General features: G+C 43.1%; 1 protein-coding gene, 1 long non-coding RNA gene and 1 pseudogene across 2 annotated transcripts in view; 2 read left to right on the top strand and 1 right to left on the bottom strand.

The window, feature by feature from the left end:
• SELENOK (selenoprotein K) lies at positions 1 to 5,700 on the bottom strand. The gene is made up of 5 exons (XM_006143060.3): positions 5,576 to 5,700; positions 2,045 to 2,135; positions 965 to 1,048; positions 463 to 549; positions 1 to 29 (listed from the first exon to the last, which is right to left on the bottom strand). Exons 1-5 carry the CDS (start codon positions 5,592 to 5,594, stop codon positions 26 to 28), a joined length of 285 nt encoding a protein of 94 aa, XP_006143122.2. The 5' UTR covers positions 5,595 to 5,700; the 3' UTR covers positions 1 to 25.
• Positions 5,701 to 5,820: 120 nt separating this feature from the next.
• The window catches only part of LOC114004446 (uncharacterized), a 17,074-nt gene continuing 3,814 nt past the window's right edge, over positions 5,821 to 19,080 (top strand). The window contains exons 1-2 of the long non-coding RNA XR_003548502.1: positions 5,821 to 5,980; positions 12,767 to 13,109. This is a non-coding gene — a long non-coding RNA (uncharacterized LOC114004446). The remainder of the gene's footprint in view (positions 5,981 to 12,766; positions 13,110 to 19,080) is intronic.
• On the top strand, positions 13,280 to 13,946 carry LOC106734305 (selenoprotein K pseudogene; annotated as a pseudogene).

Here is a 19,080-nt window from a genome sequence, read left to right as displayed (position 1 = left end):
GTTGTCTGCTTCTTAGAGCAGACGTTTACCTAAAAGAAAACATTAGTTATCAGTTATTCATCTGGATTTGTACAAAAGCCTAACACATTTCATGTTAGAAAACCTCTTCAAAAGATATTTTAGGGGCCAGTAGGTAACAGTGATTAAGGCGATGGATCCCACATGGCCAAACGTGGTTTGAGTCCCAGACTCAGTGGCTTGAAACTCATGCTGGGCACATGTGTGTGTCCAGAGTACTGTACCAAAAAGAGAATGGAGAAGAGATTGCAGCATGGCTGTCCACGTGGGGAGAGAGGTTCTCACTTTCTCTATCTCTCTATCTCTCTGTTTCTCTCTGACAGAGATATTGGGTCATCGTAAGACTCATGATGTATTTTTCTATGCAAAAATGCATCATGACTTTTCTGATGGCACAGTATTTTTAAATTAAATCCCACAAAATACCTTCTGATTTTAACGTACCTTCCTCATCCACCAGCCATTGGAGGGGGACTGGGGCCACGCAGATGGTTGATTCGACCCATTCTTCGGGGAGGGTTTCCGGGTGGCCTAATAAAAGGAAAGGTGGATATCTATGGTGTAGCAGACACAACTTAAAGTAGTTCTTAACTTTTAAACACTCAACTAAATCTTTTTCTTTTAGTTTGACATCCACAAGACCCTAAAGCATTACTTAAAACATGAACTAGAACCATTCAGACCAGGAGTTGAAAATCCACTTATTATTCGGACCGAGCACATAATGTGCACGAGGAAACTGACTCCAGCAGGGACTGTGATGAACTGCACGGTACCCCCTTCTGCTGGCTGAAACCCAGCTCCAGCTGACAGCACCACATGGAAACAAGCCCGGCTGGTGCTGCTGGATCTTCTGGACTTTTCTGCAAATTCAATTCTATCAATTGATCTAAAAGATCTAATTTAACTAAAATATACAACTATTATCAACTTTAAGAAGCCATACCCTCTTCCGTCATCATATCTGGAATCAGATGAGTTTCCATAGCCTCTTCTCTTTTTCACATCTTGCTGAAGCAGAGTTTTGAAACTAAAACAAGGGTGGAAAATAACAGATACCACTTTTGATCAAGTTAGAAAATGTATCTCCATGGTTTTAGTCATTTTGCATGTGCTTACCAGAGAAAGAGTGAGAGAGAGAGACAGAGAAAGAGAGAGAGAGACAGAGTGAGAAAGCACCACTCATGGAGGGTGGTCACACTGCAATCCCTTCTCCTTCATTTCTCCTTCCTTTTGGGACTTTGGGCACATACACACTCGAACCTGGAATGTTTTCAAGCAGCCAGGTCTGGAACTTAAACTGTGCGGTCAGCTACCATGCCACTGGCTGGCCCAAGTTTTTTCTTCTTTTCTTTTTTTTAATCAAAATACAATTCTTATTTCTTGTATAATACAAAAGTTGCATGCACATACAAAAAACAACAGTAACAGAAATAACAGCAAGAACAGAAAGGCATGGGCATTTGGCATTAGAATGTACATGCTTGGCGGCAGATTGAAATGGTTACAAAGTTAAGACACGGTCCAGTTTATCAAGCCAAAAAACATATAATCACAAGATGTTCAGAGATAGCAGCTTTATCACTAAGCACGTCTTAGCTTCCCATTGTAAAGATATTAAAAAACTATCATTAAAAGCTGCTTCACCAGCAGAGGGTGTAGTGGTTACATCAGTGGACTCCCACATGGCCGTCTACAGTTCTAGTCCCTGACTGGTGGCTTGAAAATCACACCAAGTGTGTGTGCGTGCAGGCCCAAGCTCCTGGGAGGAGAATGGAGGAGAAGGGACTGTGGTGTGGCCACCCTCCTGAAAGGTGATTTCTCACTTTCCTTCTCATTGTCTGTCTCTCTCTAGCCAGGGCATGTACCCTAAGGCAAAACAAACAAACAAATAAACCCACACAGCTAAATAATAATAATCTGTTTCAAGTAAGCTTAGCTTATTTAAGGTAGCCAATATACTATATACCTAATGTATTTCTGTTGCTTTAAATATCAGGGTAATTAAGAACCTTGCCATACTTACAACAAAACTACAAACTCAGCTATTCCCCAGAAAAAATCTGTTATCAAAGATAACCTCCATGGGGACTGACTCCGGCTGTCCAATACTTGTCCTGCAGATAAGAATAAAAAAAACTTCAGTGAGTGCTACAAACCCCTTACCCAAGAGGCATTACGTTTAATCCTTTCCATATCAACGATAGGCCCACGTTTCAACTTGCCCATTATTTCAAAAGGTCAACACGGGGAGAAATCTACTCTGTGCGTGTCATTCTGAGGGAGGGAGTGGGGGAGTAAAGCTCCATGATCTAGGGGTCATCCCTACCTACGAATGCCTACCTACGGTTTGTGATGGTGGTGGTGACTTTATTCTGTTCAAATGGTTTTCTCTCCCTCTATTTTAATGGTGAAATATAAAAATGCGCCATTCTGACCTTTTTCGGTGTAGGGTTCTGTCACATTGAGTCCATGTACATTGTTGTATAACCATCCCCACCATCCACTTGGAGAATTTTTCATCTTCTCCAGCTGAAGCTCTGTACTCATTAAGCTCTGACTCTCCATCACCTCCTCCCTCACAGAGCCTGGCAACCACCCTTCCACTATCTCTATGGACTCGACTGTTCCAGGAACCTCATCTAAGAGGACTCACACAATGTGACAACTTATTTTACACCTCGGAATGTCTTTATGGTTCATTCATGTTGTAGTATGTGTCAAAATTTCCTTTCCTGAGTAAATTCCACAATATGTGCATACGTTTTATCTATCCATCTGTCGCAGGTCACTTGGGTTGCTTCCACTTTTTGGCTATTGGGAATAATGCTGCTGTGATCACAGGTGTACAAATATCTGAGTATTCTGAAGAAACAAATGAGATAGATGAATATAAAGGAATGTCCACACCACTTTCATCTTCCTAAACGTGTTCAAAGTATTTAACACCTGTAAAGTCTCTGGAATCAGACATTTTGATAGAACTGTCACATAACAAAGTCTGTACGCTCTAAGCACTGGGAGAAGTTGGCTAGCACTGGGAGAAGTCGGCCGGTTCTTCATTAAAATGACCACTGTTGGCGACCAGCAGGTGGCGTAATTGTTATGATGCTGGACTCTCCCGAAGTTGGCCACGGTTTGAGTTCCAGACCCCAGGCAACTTAAAACTCATGTCGGGCGCATGTGCGTGCATGTCCATCCTCCCTGGGGGAGAGAGGGTGATTCTCACTTTCTGTCTCTATCTCTCCAGTGAGTGCAGGTGCCCCATAGCAAAAAAAAAGAGAAAAAAAAGAAAGAAAAATCTCTTTAAAAAAAAAAAAAAGACCACTGTTTTCTCTAACAGGATGCTACTGATTCTAAGAATAGACTCTAGCTTTAGCGTAAACAAAGCTGCTATTTTCCAAACTGTTTTAGACTCTAGCTTTAGCGTAAACAAAGCTGCTACTTTATTATTTTATTTAAAAATAAAATAATAGGAAAAGTCAGTACTCTAGAGTTTTAGCCTTGCAAATCAAGAGGTCAGAATATTTCCAAGAAGAACAGCCGTCTGACAACTACCTCTCCTCACCACGATCCCAAAGCTTTCACACCCACTCACCTCCAGCCCTCACCAGGGCTTACCTTTCCCATTTCCTATTTCCCAGTATCCATTTGGAATGAAGCTCTCACTGAGCTATTGAGAAAGGGCTGTGCAGTCAGGCAGGTGACAGGCGTAGTTCTGCCTCGTACTAGCTCTGCCTAATTGATAGGACATTTTATTTCTGTGAGAAAAAATATCCCATGGCTGGCCATCATATAGGATTGTTTGGTGGGGGGGAGGCATCTCAGAGTAAGAGAAATACTTTGTCAGTCATGAAGTACTAATAAATACAGTCCTTAAAAACATGGATTGAATTGGAATCCATCAATTCCGCCTTTGTGATTCTAAAAGACCTATTATGTGCACTTCCATCATTCTACAACTTATTTTCTGCACTTTCCCTCCTGGTTTCTGAAGGCAGAAACTGTCCTTCCTCCTCCCAATATCCTTGGAGGGAATCCGAGGTACTTGAATACAGCTGCATTTCTTAATTATCAAAGGGAGATAGAAGGTCCAACAGGGTATTTATGTGGATCAAATAAGATAATACATACACAGTAAGACACGCTTCAAACATAAGGAATTACTCGATAATTCATAAATAGAATGTATGGGTCTTAATCACAAAGGCAAATTTAAACCAAACCGAACTAAGAGGAGGAAACTAAGCTTTTTGTTAGTGCCCATTAAACCACTTGTTTCAAAGTTCTAAGGAAGAGATGAGGGTTTTTTAACTATTATTATTTAAAGAGGTTTTTTTATTTTTTATTTTTTATTTTTTGAGATTTTTGCTATAGGGCCTGCCTGCTCCCTGGAGATAGAAATCACCCCCTGGGAGAATGGCCATGCCGCAATCTCTTCTCCATTCTCCTCTCGGGATTTTGAGCACACGCCCGGCCTGAGTTTGAAGCCTTTGGATGCCAGATGCGAACCCCAATTAGTTACGTGGGAGGGAGTACAACGACTTTACCATTACGCCATCTACTGGTCCCGAAGAGATTTTGAAAACTAAAAGGCAGAGAGAACGCAACTAGAGTTCTCATTTACTATATTAACTGAGCCTCAAGATAAACAGCTAATTTAAATAGAACCAAAACTCACTTCAAGAACTACTTGCTAAGATTTCACTAAGGAATTTCATCCGAGTTCAACAGGTGCGCACGCAGTTCCGGCATTGATCTGACCCGGTGCAACTGCACCTTTCCTTTCCAGTCATTTTCTCTGTGCAATCACAGATTTGTCTGATTTTCTATTTCGGCAAAAATTAACTTGCTCCTTCTAGAGGAAATGGTGCTTCTTCCTGTCCTCCCTTGAAATTCAGGCAAAAAGTTGCACGGATGACTTGCTACCCTCTCCAGAGCAAAACAAACAAAAAAACAACCCAAAGCAAAAGCCTACCCGACGATTTCATCTAATTATCATTCCAGTTTGGCTCTGTCTTTTCATACGTTAGTGAAAGAGGCAGAGTTGATAACAAGGATGCCAGCTCAGCCTGGTTCAAATCCCTACTCCGCCATCACGTTTGCGATCCAAGGCAAGCTGGTTAATCTACTGCGCCTCAGTCTCCACCCGCAACACAGGAACAATGAAATACTACTTGAATAGAGCTGTTTATTAAATAAGGACTGGGTGGGACATACAACCCCAACAGTGCCCGAGATATCGGCGCTACGTATACAGGGTCGACGTCGCTGTCGTTTCTAGTTAAAGATACAGACGCCCGAAAGGAAAGACCATCAGAAGGTCGGGGTACGAGGGCGAGGTCGGCGGGACCCCGGCCCCCGACTGCAGGCTCAAGGACCATCAGCTGACGCGTCGCAGGCCGAGGCCACTTGGCATCCGGCTCCGCCTGGCCATGGGGCTCTAAGCCCGGGGTGGCAGCGCTGGGCTGGGCTCCGGGCACCGCGAGCGAAGAAGGAAGCACCGGAGGAACGGCCTTCCAGGTCAGCGATCATTCCCGCAGCCCCTCCGACTCACCGTTCGAGATGTAAACCATCACGCCTCCCGTTCCCCGCTTCCGAGCGGCCGTAGAGCTCGGGCCTCCTCGGCTTCCGTATCTCCCTCCGCGCCCCGTCCTTTAAACGTCACAGGCCACGACTGGACAAATAGATGACGGAAGAAGAAGGTGGGCAGAGCCCATTGGCTGCCTGGGAGAGACACGTCCCCGACCGGCGTTTTTGCTTCGTCAAGCCGGCGACTTCCGGTAAGGCAGAGTCTGCGGAGTAGGCGACCGGATGTGACGTTTAAGGTTGCGCCCGTAAACCCGCTGCCGTCTGTTTCCTCGCGGATTAGGTCGTGGAAGAGTTGGTTTGCTTCGCGGTGCGAGGGGCAGCGCTTTCTAGTTGATCAACAGGCTCTGGGTCGGGTTAGGCAGAATGCCAGGTGAGAGGCGGCGTGGAGAAGCGCTGGCGGGAGACCCCCCAGACTTGGTATTTGAGGGTGTGGCGGCGGTGAGATGTGGTAGGAGGCGGTGACTAGTCACGCCTTCGCGTACTCTGCCCCGGCCGATGCAGATGTGTTCGTTCTCTTAAACCCGCACTTCTGCGGGATCACCAGAAATGTCCTTTTTTTTTTTTTTTTTCCTTAATCAGCTCTTGTGAAGCAGCTGTAAAAGTAAACTCAACCGTAGGGCAAGACTTAATGGTGGCAAATGTTTGTCAGCATGGCACAGGAGACAGCAGTGATACACAGGCCACGTACCACAGTGTTCGCTTTGTTGCGTGACGTGCAGTCTCATTCCTGTCTTCGAGGCTTGTGTACGTGACTGTTCTTTCTGCGTGGAGTCCTAATTACTTCTTTTTTTTTTTTCATTTCTCAAACCATGTGTTATTTCCTAGAAGTTTCTGATCTGCCCTCAAAGGTAAAACTGGCATTTCGTAAGCAACTACATTTTGTATTTAGGAACATTCATTACCTTTGCATATGCAGGGGCAGCCGGTAGTGGGGTGGTTAAGGTGCTTTATTCCCACGTGACAGACCACAGTTGGAGTCCCAGATCCAGTGGCTTGAAAAGCAGTCAAGGCACATGAGAAGGAGAAAATCCCGACGGGAGAGTGGAGGAGAAGCAATTGCAGCGTCATCTTCTCTACCTCCACTCTCCCACCCCCAGGGGGGTAATTTCTCACTTTCCCTGTCTCTGGTGGGAGCATGCAACGTATGGGGGAAAAAAACAACAATACACAAGTAAAGAAATTTTAAGGATAAGGGACAACACAATGGGAAGAATCAAGTCATGACAGCACCAAAGGTTGAGGAGGAAGCTTTCCCACTTTCCTATCTCTCAGGCTATACATGTACATTTAAATACCTAGAATTGACAATTATTGAATTACATTTCAGTCGAGAAGGGACCATTTTCAACCTCTCCCTCACTTCATTTGAGGTGTTCATGGCCGAATCACAGTGGGTTGTTTTTTCAAAAATAATGGAGGTTGGTCATTAATTTTTCCAAGGGCCTTTCTTAACTTAGACCATGCCACCATCATCTTTCACCTGCTGTACTCTAGTTGTCACTCAACAAGTCCCAGGTCCCACCTTTACCTTCCTTTATCAGTTTTGTTTGTTGTTAGTTTGAGATTTTTGTCATAGGGGACATGTGCTTATGAGAGAGAGTGAGAGGGATAATGAAAAATCGGGAACCAGCAGTTAGCGTAATGGCTATGTCGCTGGACTCCCACGTAGTCGACCGCGGTTCGTGTCCCGGACCCGGTGGCTTAAAACTCACGCCGGGCGCGTGTGCGTGCGTGCCCAAGATCCCGAGAGGAGAATGGAGGAGAAGGGATTGCGGCGTGAGCATCCCCCCTGGGGGGTGATTTCTCGCTTTCTGTCTCTATGTCTCTCTCTGTCTGTCTGGCGAGCGCACGCGCCCTACAGTGAAAATCTCTCAAAAAAAAAAAAATCACCCCCCAGGAGGATGGCCACACCAAAATCCCCTCTCTAACTCTCCTGGGATTTTTGGCACACACCCACATGCACCCTGCATGCTATGTAAGTGGCCAGGTCCAGGACTAGAACCATGGTGGGCCATGTGAGAATCTAGTACCTTAACCACCATGCCGTCTGCTGGCCCCACTTTTACTGTTTTTTTCAAACTGCAGCAAGAGTAATCTGAAAATGGAGATCATCTCATTCCCTTGCCTGAAGCCCTTAAAAATTAAAATGTAGAGATTTCCTGTTGCTCTTGAAGTAAAACCCAACTCTTTATCATGACCTCCAGGTCCATCCTTACCCGTCTGCTCACTTGCCTCTTTCACTGTTACCTCTAGTCACACATCCCCACCAAATTAGGCACTAACAAATGAAAAGCCTAGCTTTTTAAATAATTATTTATTTAATTCCATTTGTTATTATTGTTTTCTAATTTGACTAGAGAGAGTCAGAGAAAAAGAGAAAGTAAGCCACCAGGTCTGGAACTCGAACTGCGGTTGGCCACGTGGGAGTTCAGTGCCTTAGCCACCATGCCACTTGCTGGACCGAACAACCCATTTAAAAAAAAAAAAAATTTAGGCTATTTAAGCACATACTGACCCAGCCCTATAGTCTAGTGGTTAATGAAGTTGGATCCCACATGGCTGACTGTGGTTTAAGTCTGTGATCCAGTGAATTGAAAAGCACACAGAGCACAGGTATGTGTGTGCCCACAATACTTACAGGATGGAGAAATGGAGACGGGATTGTGGTGTGAATATGCCCCATTGAGGGTTGCTTTCTCCCTCTCCCTCTCTGTCTCTGGTGAGCACATGCATCTCTGGCAGGTTAAAAAAGGGGAAAAAAGGACATGGTTTCTCCTCTACCTGCTACATTCTTCCCTGACTCTTTGCAGCCCAGATCCTTTCACCCTTCAGTCCTGAGTATTTTTTTTAATATATAATTAATTAATTTTTTAGAGAGAGAGTTTTTTTTTAAGAGTTTTTTGCTATAGGGCACGTGTGCTTGCCAGACAGACAGAGACAGAGAGACAGAAAGCGAGAAATCACCCCCTCAGGGGGGATGATCATGCCGCAATCCCTTCTCCGTTATCCTCTCGGGATCTTGGGCACGTACGCCCACGCGCCCGGTGTGAGTTTTAAGCCACCGGGTCCGGGACGCGAACCGCGGTTGACTAAATGGGAGTCCAGTGATATAGCCATTATGCTAACTGCTGGTCCTGAGAGAGATTTTTTTTTTATATAGGGTGCATGCACTTGCCAGAGAGAGAGAGAGAGACAGAAAGCGAGAAATCACCCTCCAGCGGGGATGCCCATGCTGTAGTCTCTTCTCTTCCATTCTCCTCTTGGGATCTTGGGCACACACACACATATGCACCCAGCCTGAGTTTTAAGCTGCGGTCTGGGACTCAAACTGCAGTTGACTACATGTGAGTCTAGGGACTAACCATTATGCCATCTGCTGGTCCCAATGTCCGGCATGATTTTTAAGCCACCAGGTCCAGGACTCAAACCACAGTTGGCCATGTGGCAGTCCAGTGATGCCATCAGCTGGTCTCTCTACCTTATGTTCTTTATTGTTGCTTTCCACAACTTTTCCTTTCTATTTAAGTTCTGGAGCCCCAGTCTGGACATGATGTACAAATCAGCATTTTTTTAATTTTAAGCTAATAAGCACCACATGATTTCAACTGAAATGATGGTTATATTACCCTACAAGTCACTTTCTTAAACTTCCTGAACACATTATCTATATTAAAATGAGAAAATGCTCATAAAAATTAACAATGCTACCTTCCTTGGAGAATTTGGTTGGTTAAAAAGTTTGGAATTTCATCTGTATTCTATAAAGTCTGTCAAAGTTATATTATTGGTTTCATTAGTGAGCCTCTGTGGTTCAAATGAAACAGTCTATTTTTAAATAAATAAGGAATATTCAGCCTCAACTTTGTGGTTCCACTACAGGAAGAGAAATACTATTCCAATGTTAATTTCTAGCTTTTTAAGCTTTTGATTCAGTTCCAACCCTGGCACCATAATGTAAATATAGTGGTAGATGGAATGGAATAATGTTCCAAATTTTAAAGTAAAACCATAAGAAACTTAGGTGTTGATTGCCTGCTAGGGGCAGTGTCTGATCACAAAATTTAAAAATGTATTTATTTATTTTAAGGTTTCTGCCATATGGCACATGTGCCACCAGAGAGAGGAAGGGTGAGAGATGATCCCCCAGGGGGGATGACCAAACCACAATCTGTTCTCCATTCTCCTCCTGGGATTTTGGGCACACACGTACACATGCCCAGCATGAGTTTCAAGCCACCAGGTCCAGGATTTGAACCACAGTCTGCCATGTGGGAGTCCAGCACCTTAACCACTATGCCACCTGTTAGCCTCCAAAAAAAGCAAATTTTCAATATTTTTAGAGTTGTATTCAATAGTACCAAACTATTTGGTACTTTCTAAGCCTTATCTTTGATCTCTAAATACGGAATATAAGATGTATCCGGGCCAGCAGGCGTCATGGTGGTTAGGGTGCTGGACTCCTACAAGGTTGACCACAGTTTGAGTCCCAGAACTGGCCGCTTACTTTCTCACTTTCCTTCTCTCTTTCTGTCTCTCTCTGATGACTATAGCAAGTTATAATAATAATAAATTAAAAATACTTTTAAAAAGTATAACAGAAGTGCCCCTTTTGTATTATGTTTATAGATCTCAAGGTAAGGTTGACCTTTATATTTCGATAAATTAGAATATAGCTATATGCCATGTGACTAAGTAATGTAGAATTTATTATTTTTACCAACTTGTTCAGTGTAGAGCATTTGATGGCCCTTGGATCTTGTATTGTCTTAATGTGATACCTGTATGTAATATTAAAACCAAAAGATAGGGCCAGCAGATAGTGTGGAGGCTAAGGTGATTGGATCTCACACGGCCAGCTGTTTAAGTCCTGGATTTAGTGGCTTAACAAACACATGTACATGCATGTCCAAAATCCTGTGAGAAGAATGGAAGAGAAGGGACTGCAACATGGTCATCCCCGCTGCGGGGTGGGTGCTTTCTCACTTCCCCTCTCTCTGTCTCCCTTTCTCACTTCCCCTCTCTCTATCTCTGTCTCCAGTGTATTCTCAAAAATTAAATTTTAAAAAAATGATATTGGGACCAGCAGTTAGCGTAATGGCTATGTTGCTGGACTCCCACGTAGTCAACTGTGGTTCGAGTCCCGGACCCGGTAGCTTAAACTCAAGCCGGTCATGTGTGCGTGTGTGCCCAAGATCCCGAGAGGAGAATGGAGAAGGGATTGTGGTGTGGCCATCCCCCTTGGGGGGTGATTTCTCACTTTCTGTCTCTCTGTCTCTGTCTGGCGAGCGCATGTGCCCTATAGCAAAAACCTCTCCAAAAAAAAGAAAAAAATGGATATCTCATGATACCTGTTTTTCTTGATGTAACCCAGGAGCCATTTTTTTAAAAAGAATTACTTTATTTAACTTTATTTATTTATTTATATTAATTTGACCAGAGAAAGACAGAGTGAGAAAAAGAGAGGGAGAAAGTGAGAAAGCAGGCAACCAGGTTCAGAACCCGAAATGTGATTGGCCATGTAGGAGTCCAGTGCCTATAACCACCATGCCACCTGCTGGCCCCTGTTACCCAGGATTCTAAATTTTGATCCCCTTCCTTAGTGAGGCTGTCATAGTCCTGCTTAGCAAATTGCTTTTGGGCAATAGAAGCCTCAGTGACAGACTCATATTTTAGAATTTCTGTCTTGGATGTTGGCCAAGCGATTCTTTATTCATTGATTAGCTCTGTACTGTTTTTTGAAAAATCAAGTCCAGATTTTTTCAGTTGTCTTCAAAAGGAGAATTAGTACAAATTACTACATCCTCCACGGCAGAAATGGAAGTTAGTATGTTTATTCAACCAAACCAACCAAACCAATGTGACAACTTAGATTGGGTCCTAGATTACACACTGCTTTGCTTTTGACTTTAAAAGTTCAGTCATTGGGGGCCAGCAGATGGCTTAGTAGTTACGTCTCTGGATTCCTACGTGACTGACCGCAGTTCAAGTCCCAGACCCAGTTGTGTGCCCAGGATCCGGGGAGGAAAATGGAGGAAAAGATTGTGGCATGGCCATCTCCCCTGGGGGGAGAATGATTTCTCACTTTCCTTCTCACTGTCTCTGTCTCTCTCTCTTTCTCTGGCGAGCACATGCACCCTGAGGTGAAAACCTCTTAAAAAAATAAAGTTCTGTTGTTTATATGTTTTCCAGACCAACTGCTATATTCCTAGTTTAGTCAAAACATATTATTAGACATGTTAAGGGATACTTAGTAGTAGTAAAGTAAAATATGTGGGTGATTGAAAAAGTATCTATTTTACTAATAAACTTTATTCTTTCTGCAGCCAGATTGAATAAAACTTTACTTTGTTTTGATACTCTTTGTCCTTTTTAAAATGGCAGGCCCAATGAAAATAGGTTTATTTTCTTAGGGACAAGTGTTTTCTTTATGGCTCAGTGATGACTGTTCATGGAAGGGATCATTAAGTAGGTGTGAAAGGATACTATGATTGGGACCAGCAGCTGGCGTGGTAGTTAAGGGGATGGACTCCCACATGTTCGAATCCTGGGCCTGTGGCTTCCTTTCTGACTCTCCCTCTCTCTCTCTCTCTCTCTAGTCAAATTTAACAATAATAATAAAATAATTTTTTTAGAAAGAAAGGATGCTATGGGGATCTTCAAAAAGTTCATAGAAATACATATTATGAGAAAAAAAAAAACTATGCAGGGATTTTTAAAAATATTTGCACCAAAATAAACTTGTACTTGAATACCATTCTTTTTTAATAAACTTTTTGAAGTACCTGCATACATATTAGGGAGATTGCTGTGACCTCAGCTTGCTGTCTAGAGAGACTGTTGCCAGTGCCTGAACATCAATCAGTTTTTAATAGTTTTTACTAATTGTATAATGGAAGTAGCTTGATTAATATTACCCAAGGTCAAATATGGGCCTCAACTTTAAAAAAAACATCTTTCACAATTATTAATTATTAATTCATTTCTTTTGCAATGAAACTCTATCTTGTTTTTGATGGGAATATGAAACAGAGGCTGAAAATGAATCTGGCAACTGAAGAAGTGTTGCTTGACATTTTTTTATTCATTTTGAATGTATTTAGCTACTTTTCAGTGGCACCCTGTCTTTCGTATTCAGACTGAAATGTTTCACAAATAGATTGGGAACCATATGTGCAGAGAAGCAAGTGGAAATGGATGCAGTCTCCTTGGGTGCTGACCTGCTTGGTCTCTGTCATTCTGCTGTGCTCAGCTGGCTGGCGAGGCATGGGAGCAGATGCTGGGGACTCTCACGGGGCTGGCACGCAGGACAGAGAGCTGTTGCCACGTCTGCCGTTGCCCACGTCTGCTGCTGCAGCCACGGTCACATTGCGAAGACTTCACAGTGACATTTCATGTGCTGACTGGCTACTGAGGAAATCGGCTTCAGGACTGTACCTACATAAGAAGGCCACACGGAAGATGGTTCTTGTCACTTCAATTGAGTCACTATTTTTAGGAAGGTAAAACTCGGGCCTATAGAGGGTGTGGTGGGTAAGATGCTGGAACTCCCACATGGCTGACCATGGTTTGAGTCCTGGACCTGGAGGCTTGTTTTCTCACTCTCTCTTTCTGTGTCTCTCTCTGGTCAAAGAATAATAATAAATTAATTCAATTAAAAATAATTATTAAAAAAAAATGAAATGTAAGACTCTGGAGGAGGTGTGAGCTCTTCAGTAGCTCCAAAGCAGAGAATGGGAGGCATGATGGTTTATATCTTGAACGGACAAGTGTTGGACAGCCAGAGTCAGTTCCCCTATCTTTGATAACAGATTTCATCTGAAGAATAGTTGAGTTTGTAGTTTTGTTTTTGAAAACTCTGCTTCAGAAAGATGTGAACAAGAGAAGCAGCTATGGAAACTCATCTGATTCCACATATGATGATGGAAGAGGGCCACCCAGAAGACCCCACCCCCACCCCCAAGAATGGGTTGAATCAATTCTCTCTGTGGCCCCACCCCTCCTCCAATGGCTGGTGGGTCAGGAAGGTAAACATCTGTACCAAGCAGCAGACAACTGAACATACACATTCCTAAGCAGGAGGAAGCCATCAAGAAGGAGAGGTCTGACCACACCAGACAAGTTAGATGAGTGTGCCCGTCCAAACAAGGACTGCTCTGTGTCCTCACAGATGAATGAGGTGATGCTAGGAATTCTCTCCACTGGGAACTGGCCTGACTGATATGCAGTTCTATAAATGCACATATTTGTTTCATTATCTTTTTTGTACAGTTGATTATTGATATCATTTTAATAAGTATATATTTTTAGGTTGTCAAAAAGAAAAAAGAAATGTAAAATTCTGGGGCCAGCAGGTGGCATGGTGGTTGGGGCACTGGACTCCCACATGGCCGACTGCATTTCGAGTCCCAGACCTGGTGACTCACTTTCTCGCTTTCCCTTCTATCTCTCTCGGTCTCTTATTCTTTCTGGTGAGCACACGTGCCCTGTAGCAAATTAAAATGATAATAATGATAAGTAAAATTAAATAATTTTTTAGAGAGTGTTTTTTGCTATAGGACGTGTACAGTTGCCAGAGAGATTGAGAAAGACAGAGAAACAGAAAGCAAGAAATTGCCCCCCTGGGAGGATGGCCACACCGCAGTCCCTTCTCCTCTGTTCTTATTCTTAGGATTTTGGGCGCACACCCACATGCACCCAGCATGAGTTAGCAGCCTCCAGGTCCAGGACTCAAACTACAGGTGGCCATGTGGGAGTTCAGCGACATAATCATTACACCCTCTGCTGGTCCCAAAATTAAATAATCATTAAAAAATAAATAAATGTAAAATTCCAAAGAAACCCTGCCAATTACATCTGCTATTGTAAGCCTTGAAAATATTCATATCTGGGCCAACAGGTACTGTGGTGGTTAAGGCAGCTAGATCCCACATGACCAACTGTGTGGTTCGATTCAGCAGCTGAATAAACATGCCAGGCATGTGTGCATGCGAGCCCAAAATTCAGAGAGGAGAATGGAGGAGAAGGGGGGTGATTTCTCAATTTCCCTCTCTCGCTCTCTGTCTCTAGTGAGTGCACACACTTTATAACAAACTAAAATAGGCCAGTTTATTTCATAAGGTTATCTTGGGCTCTGGCTGATTGCAAGAATATACACAGGCACTATACAAATGAGCTAGTCAAGTCAGTGTTGTTTGGATCCCCCTAAGTATGAGTACAGGCTAGTAAAAATCAAGGAGATACACTAGTTTCAAATTCCTTGCTAGTTAGTTCAAAAGTCCTGATTAAAGTGAAGCTTTATGTGTTCAAATTGTGTGAATGATCTATTGGCAAGGCTACTGAAAAAAATATTTTAAAACTGCTTTTTCAGAATCCTATTATATTGCCTTTTTTTTTTTTTTTAAGGTATTTAGGGCAATGGATTTTTTTTTTTTTTTTTTGAGAGATTTTTGCTGTAGGGCATGTGCACTTGCCGGAGAGAGTGAGACAGACAGAAGTTGAGTAATCATCCCCCTTCCCCCCCCAGGAGGGATGACCATACCACAATCCCTTCTCCTCGTGGGGTTTGGGGCATGCACACACACACACCTGGTGTGAGTTTCAAGCCACCAGGTCCAGGACTCTAACCATGGCTGACTACAGGGGAATCCAGTGCCTCAAGCACTACCCCACCTACTGGTCCCCCGGGCTATGGATTTTTATCAACTTTAGCTTAGCCCTTCTTTCAGGTAGTAGTCTGATTATTGATTGACGCTAGAATCATTTTACCAGTATTTTGACCATGCTGAAAAAATCATCAGTGAATTTTAAAAAACAAATTAGAATTTGATGTGATAGAACAACAGAAAAAACCCAGATATGAACCAATTCTCAAAACCCAACATTGTTTTCTAAGTTTAATCTAACTTGTCTCCCTTTAAAAGACTTCATAGGGTAGGAAAAAAAAAAAAAGAACAACTTAATATTAATTTTAAGGAAAGGAATGAAGAATCCAATCAGTGAGTTTTGTACTGTCTGGAAATAGAGTACAGGGAATTGGTGCTGAAAATAAGTAATTTCTTTCAAGTACACAAATAGCAAAATAAAGACTTGGGCTGCCTTCTAAAGGAGAGTGAAGGGCAGGTCAGCAGGTGGCATGGAGTTTGAGGTGGCTAGATCCCACGTGGCCAACCAAACAACTTGATTTCCAAACCCTTGGCTTGAAAAACGTACATGCCCAAAATCCCAAAAGGAAAAAGAGATCGTGAAGAAGGGATTGGGACGTTTCTATTCCCATGGGGAGGCTTTATCATTCCCCACCCCTGGCTCTCTTTGGCAAGAGTGTTGGGGGCTGCAGAGACCCCGGTTTCTGCCTAAGGGTCCACAAGGACCACAGAAATTCAGAGAGGCCACTCCATGTAGTGCCCACCAAGTGTGCGCTGCAACACCCCCTGAGACCAATTTGTCCTCTTTAACTCTCACTCCCAAAGAAGCCCTATTTCCGCTTTAAGGATAAAGAAACTGCTTTTGAAATCTAAGACCAGCAAAGAAAACGGCTCCCTTTGATCCTCTGGGTGATGTGAGGCTGATTTAGAGCTTGCTTGGTTGTTAGGATTTGAGCCAAGAAAAAAAGATCTTGGATGCTTCTCCTTTTCTATCCTTTTAACTGAGTTGTAGATTTCAGGAAAGAGCTTTGAAAAAGCCCTGGGCACTTTAATTTTTGTACTACATCATAAGGATCTACGCAAGTAGTCAGTAACTCCTATCATGAATTTGGACTAATTGGAGAAACCCATTTAGGCTATTACTGTGCACAGATCATTCTGCTACAATAGGTGATAGGACAGAATACTACTGGTTAATATTTATTTAGCAGTTACTAGGTTTCGGGCACAGTTCATTGTTTTGAATCAGCAAGATTCAAGGTTGTGATGAATAATTTTGGTTTTGTCTCCTACCACTCCTTTATTTTACATTTTGTTCAGGGGGGGCTAGTTCTTCCAAGCTCTTAAATGAAAACTTGGGCAAACTTTATAACATTTCAGGTTTTTTGTAGATCACACACTCTCTCAACTTATCTTTTTGCTTTTAAATTAGCCAGAGGGATTGTGCACTTGCTAGGGAGTGAGAAAGTGCCCTGGGGGGTGGGTATCGCAATCCTTTCTCCTCCATTCTCCTTTTGGGATTTTGGACACATACGCAAATGCACCCAGCATGTTTTTCAAGCCACTGGGTCAAGACTTGAACTATTCTGTTGGTCATATGGAATTCAGCCACCTTCATCACCATGCCACCCGCTGGCCCACTCTATTTGAAATTAAGAATTAGACTGTCCAGTCCAGAGTAATAGTCAAAACTCCTAAAACTGACTTAAAATGAAGACTTTCCCCTCCCCTAATGAGACTTGCTGTGGGCAGGCAGTGAGAATGACTAGAGGCTTTCCCCAGTCCACTCTGACTCTTAGGTTTTCACTGTTCCTGCTAGAGCTGGCTTACTGTGCTTCTGAGCTCTTGGAATATCAGGGGGACCTGGAACTAGAACAGCTTCTGCCCGTGGTGCCTTTATAATCTGGGTTGGTGCCCTCTGAATCCAGTGGGTTCTCCACTACAGGGATCTATCACAAATAGTACCCTTCAAATGGCAAAGTGTCAAACACCTCTGTCCTCCTCTTGACTTCCCTATGGCTCCTCATAATCCACAGTTTACCTTCAGCATCTTTTTTTTTTTTTTCTTTAAGGTGCACTTGCTGGAGAGAGAGAGAGACAGTGAGAAGGAAAGTTAGAAATCATCCAAGGGGATGGCTACACTGCACTCCCTTTTCCTCTATTCTCCTCCTGGGGATTTGAGGCATGCATACACACACATGTGCCTGTTGTCTTTTTTGAGCCCTAAGGGCCAGGATTTATGCTGTGGTCAGCCATGTGGGATCCAGATCCTTTAACCACTAGGCTATAGGGCCAGCCCTCTCCCTCACTTTAGAAAAACAGTTTGCCCTCTATAGGGTTCTTGGTTTATTTTTTATTCTAGCATGTGAATATATCAGTGCACCACCTTCTGGTCTCCAAAGTTTCTGATGGGAAATACACTGTTAATCTTACTGAGGGGTCCTTGTATGAGATAATTTGCTTCTCTCTTACTGCTTTCAAAATTCTCTGTTTTGGCTTTGGACGGTTCGATTATAATGTGTTTCAGTGTAGATGAATCTGAGTTCATCCTATTTGGAGCTAATTGAGCTTGGATGTTTATGTTCATTTTGTTTTTCAAATTTGGGAAGGCTTTGGCCTTGTATGAATTTTTGTGGCTCAGTTAATTGCCTTTCCCCCTTTCCTGTCCTTCCCTTCCCTTTCCCCCTTTCCTGTCCTTCCCTTCCCTTTCCTTCCCTTCTCTTCCCTTGTCTTGTCTTGTCTTTTCGTTTCCCCTACTATAGGGCATGTGCACTCACTGGAGAGAGTAAGAGAGAGAGAGAGAGAGAAAGAGAAAGCACCTGCCAAGGAGGATGGCCATGCTATAATCCTTCACCCTTGTTTCTCCTCTTGTGATTTTGGGCATATGTGGACATGTGCCTGGTGTGTTTTTCAAGTTACCAGACCCAGCACTTAAACTGTGCAGTTGGTCATGTGGGATTCCAGCTGCTTTAACTAGCATTCCATTGACTGGCCCATATGATTTTCTCTTAAAAGCTAACCAACTTTTTAATTCTTTTTCTTTAACTTTATTTATTTTAATTTGATCAGAGAGGGACAGAGTGTGAGAGAGAGGGAATGTGAGAAAGCAAGCTGCCAGATCTGGGACTTGAACTGCAGTCAGCTATGTGAGAGTCAGTTCCCCTTAACCACTACACCACCCATCAGCCCCTTTTTTTTTTCAAAGAATTATTGGGACCAGCAGATGGCGCAATGGTTATGTTGCTGGACTCCCATGTAGTCAACCACAGTTTGCTTAAAACTCACGCTGGGCGTGCGTGCTTGCATGCCCAAATTCCCAAGAGGATAATGGAGAAGAAGGAATTGCAGAGTGGCCATCCTCCTCAGGTGTCTGACTCATATGGCTTGGCTAATTAAGGGGCAGTTTATTCCCCTCTGGGGGGTGATTTTTCCCTTTCTGTCTGTCTCTCTCTCTCTGTCTCTCCAGTGAGTGCCACGTGCCCTATAGCAAAAATCTCTAAAAAATTATTTAGTTTTTATTTATTATTGTTATTTTTTTAAAAATATTTATTTCAGGCCAGCAGATGGTCTAGTGATTACATCACTGGATTCCACATGATTGACCACAGTTAGAGTCCCAGACCCAGGGGTTTGCAAACCACACTGGGTACATGTGTGTGCATGCCCAAGATCCCAGGAGGAGAATGGAAAAGGAATTGTGGCCATCTTCCTTAGGGAGTGATTTTTCACTTTCCCTCTCACTGTCTTTCTCTCTCTCTCTCCAGTGTGTGCACACACCCTAAGGCAAAAACCTCTTTTTAAAAAAAGTATATATATATATATATTTATT

The sequence above is a fragment of the Tupaia chinensis genome, unplaced genomic scaffold (genome assembly GCF_000334495.1).
Source record: "Tupaia chinensis unplaced genomic scaffold, TupChi_1.0 Scaffold000091_1, whole genome shotgun sequence".
NCBI lineage: Eukaryota > Metazoa > Chordata > Mammalia > Scandentia > Tupaiidae > Tupaia > Tupaia belangeri.
The sequence above is the reverse complement of the archived record's forward strand: the minus strand, read 5'-3'. Positions and strand labels throughout refer to the sequence as shown.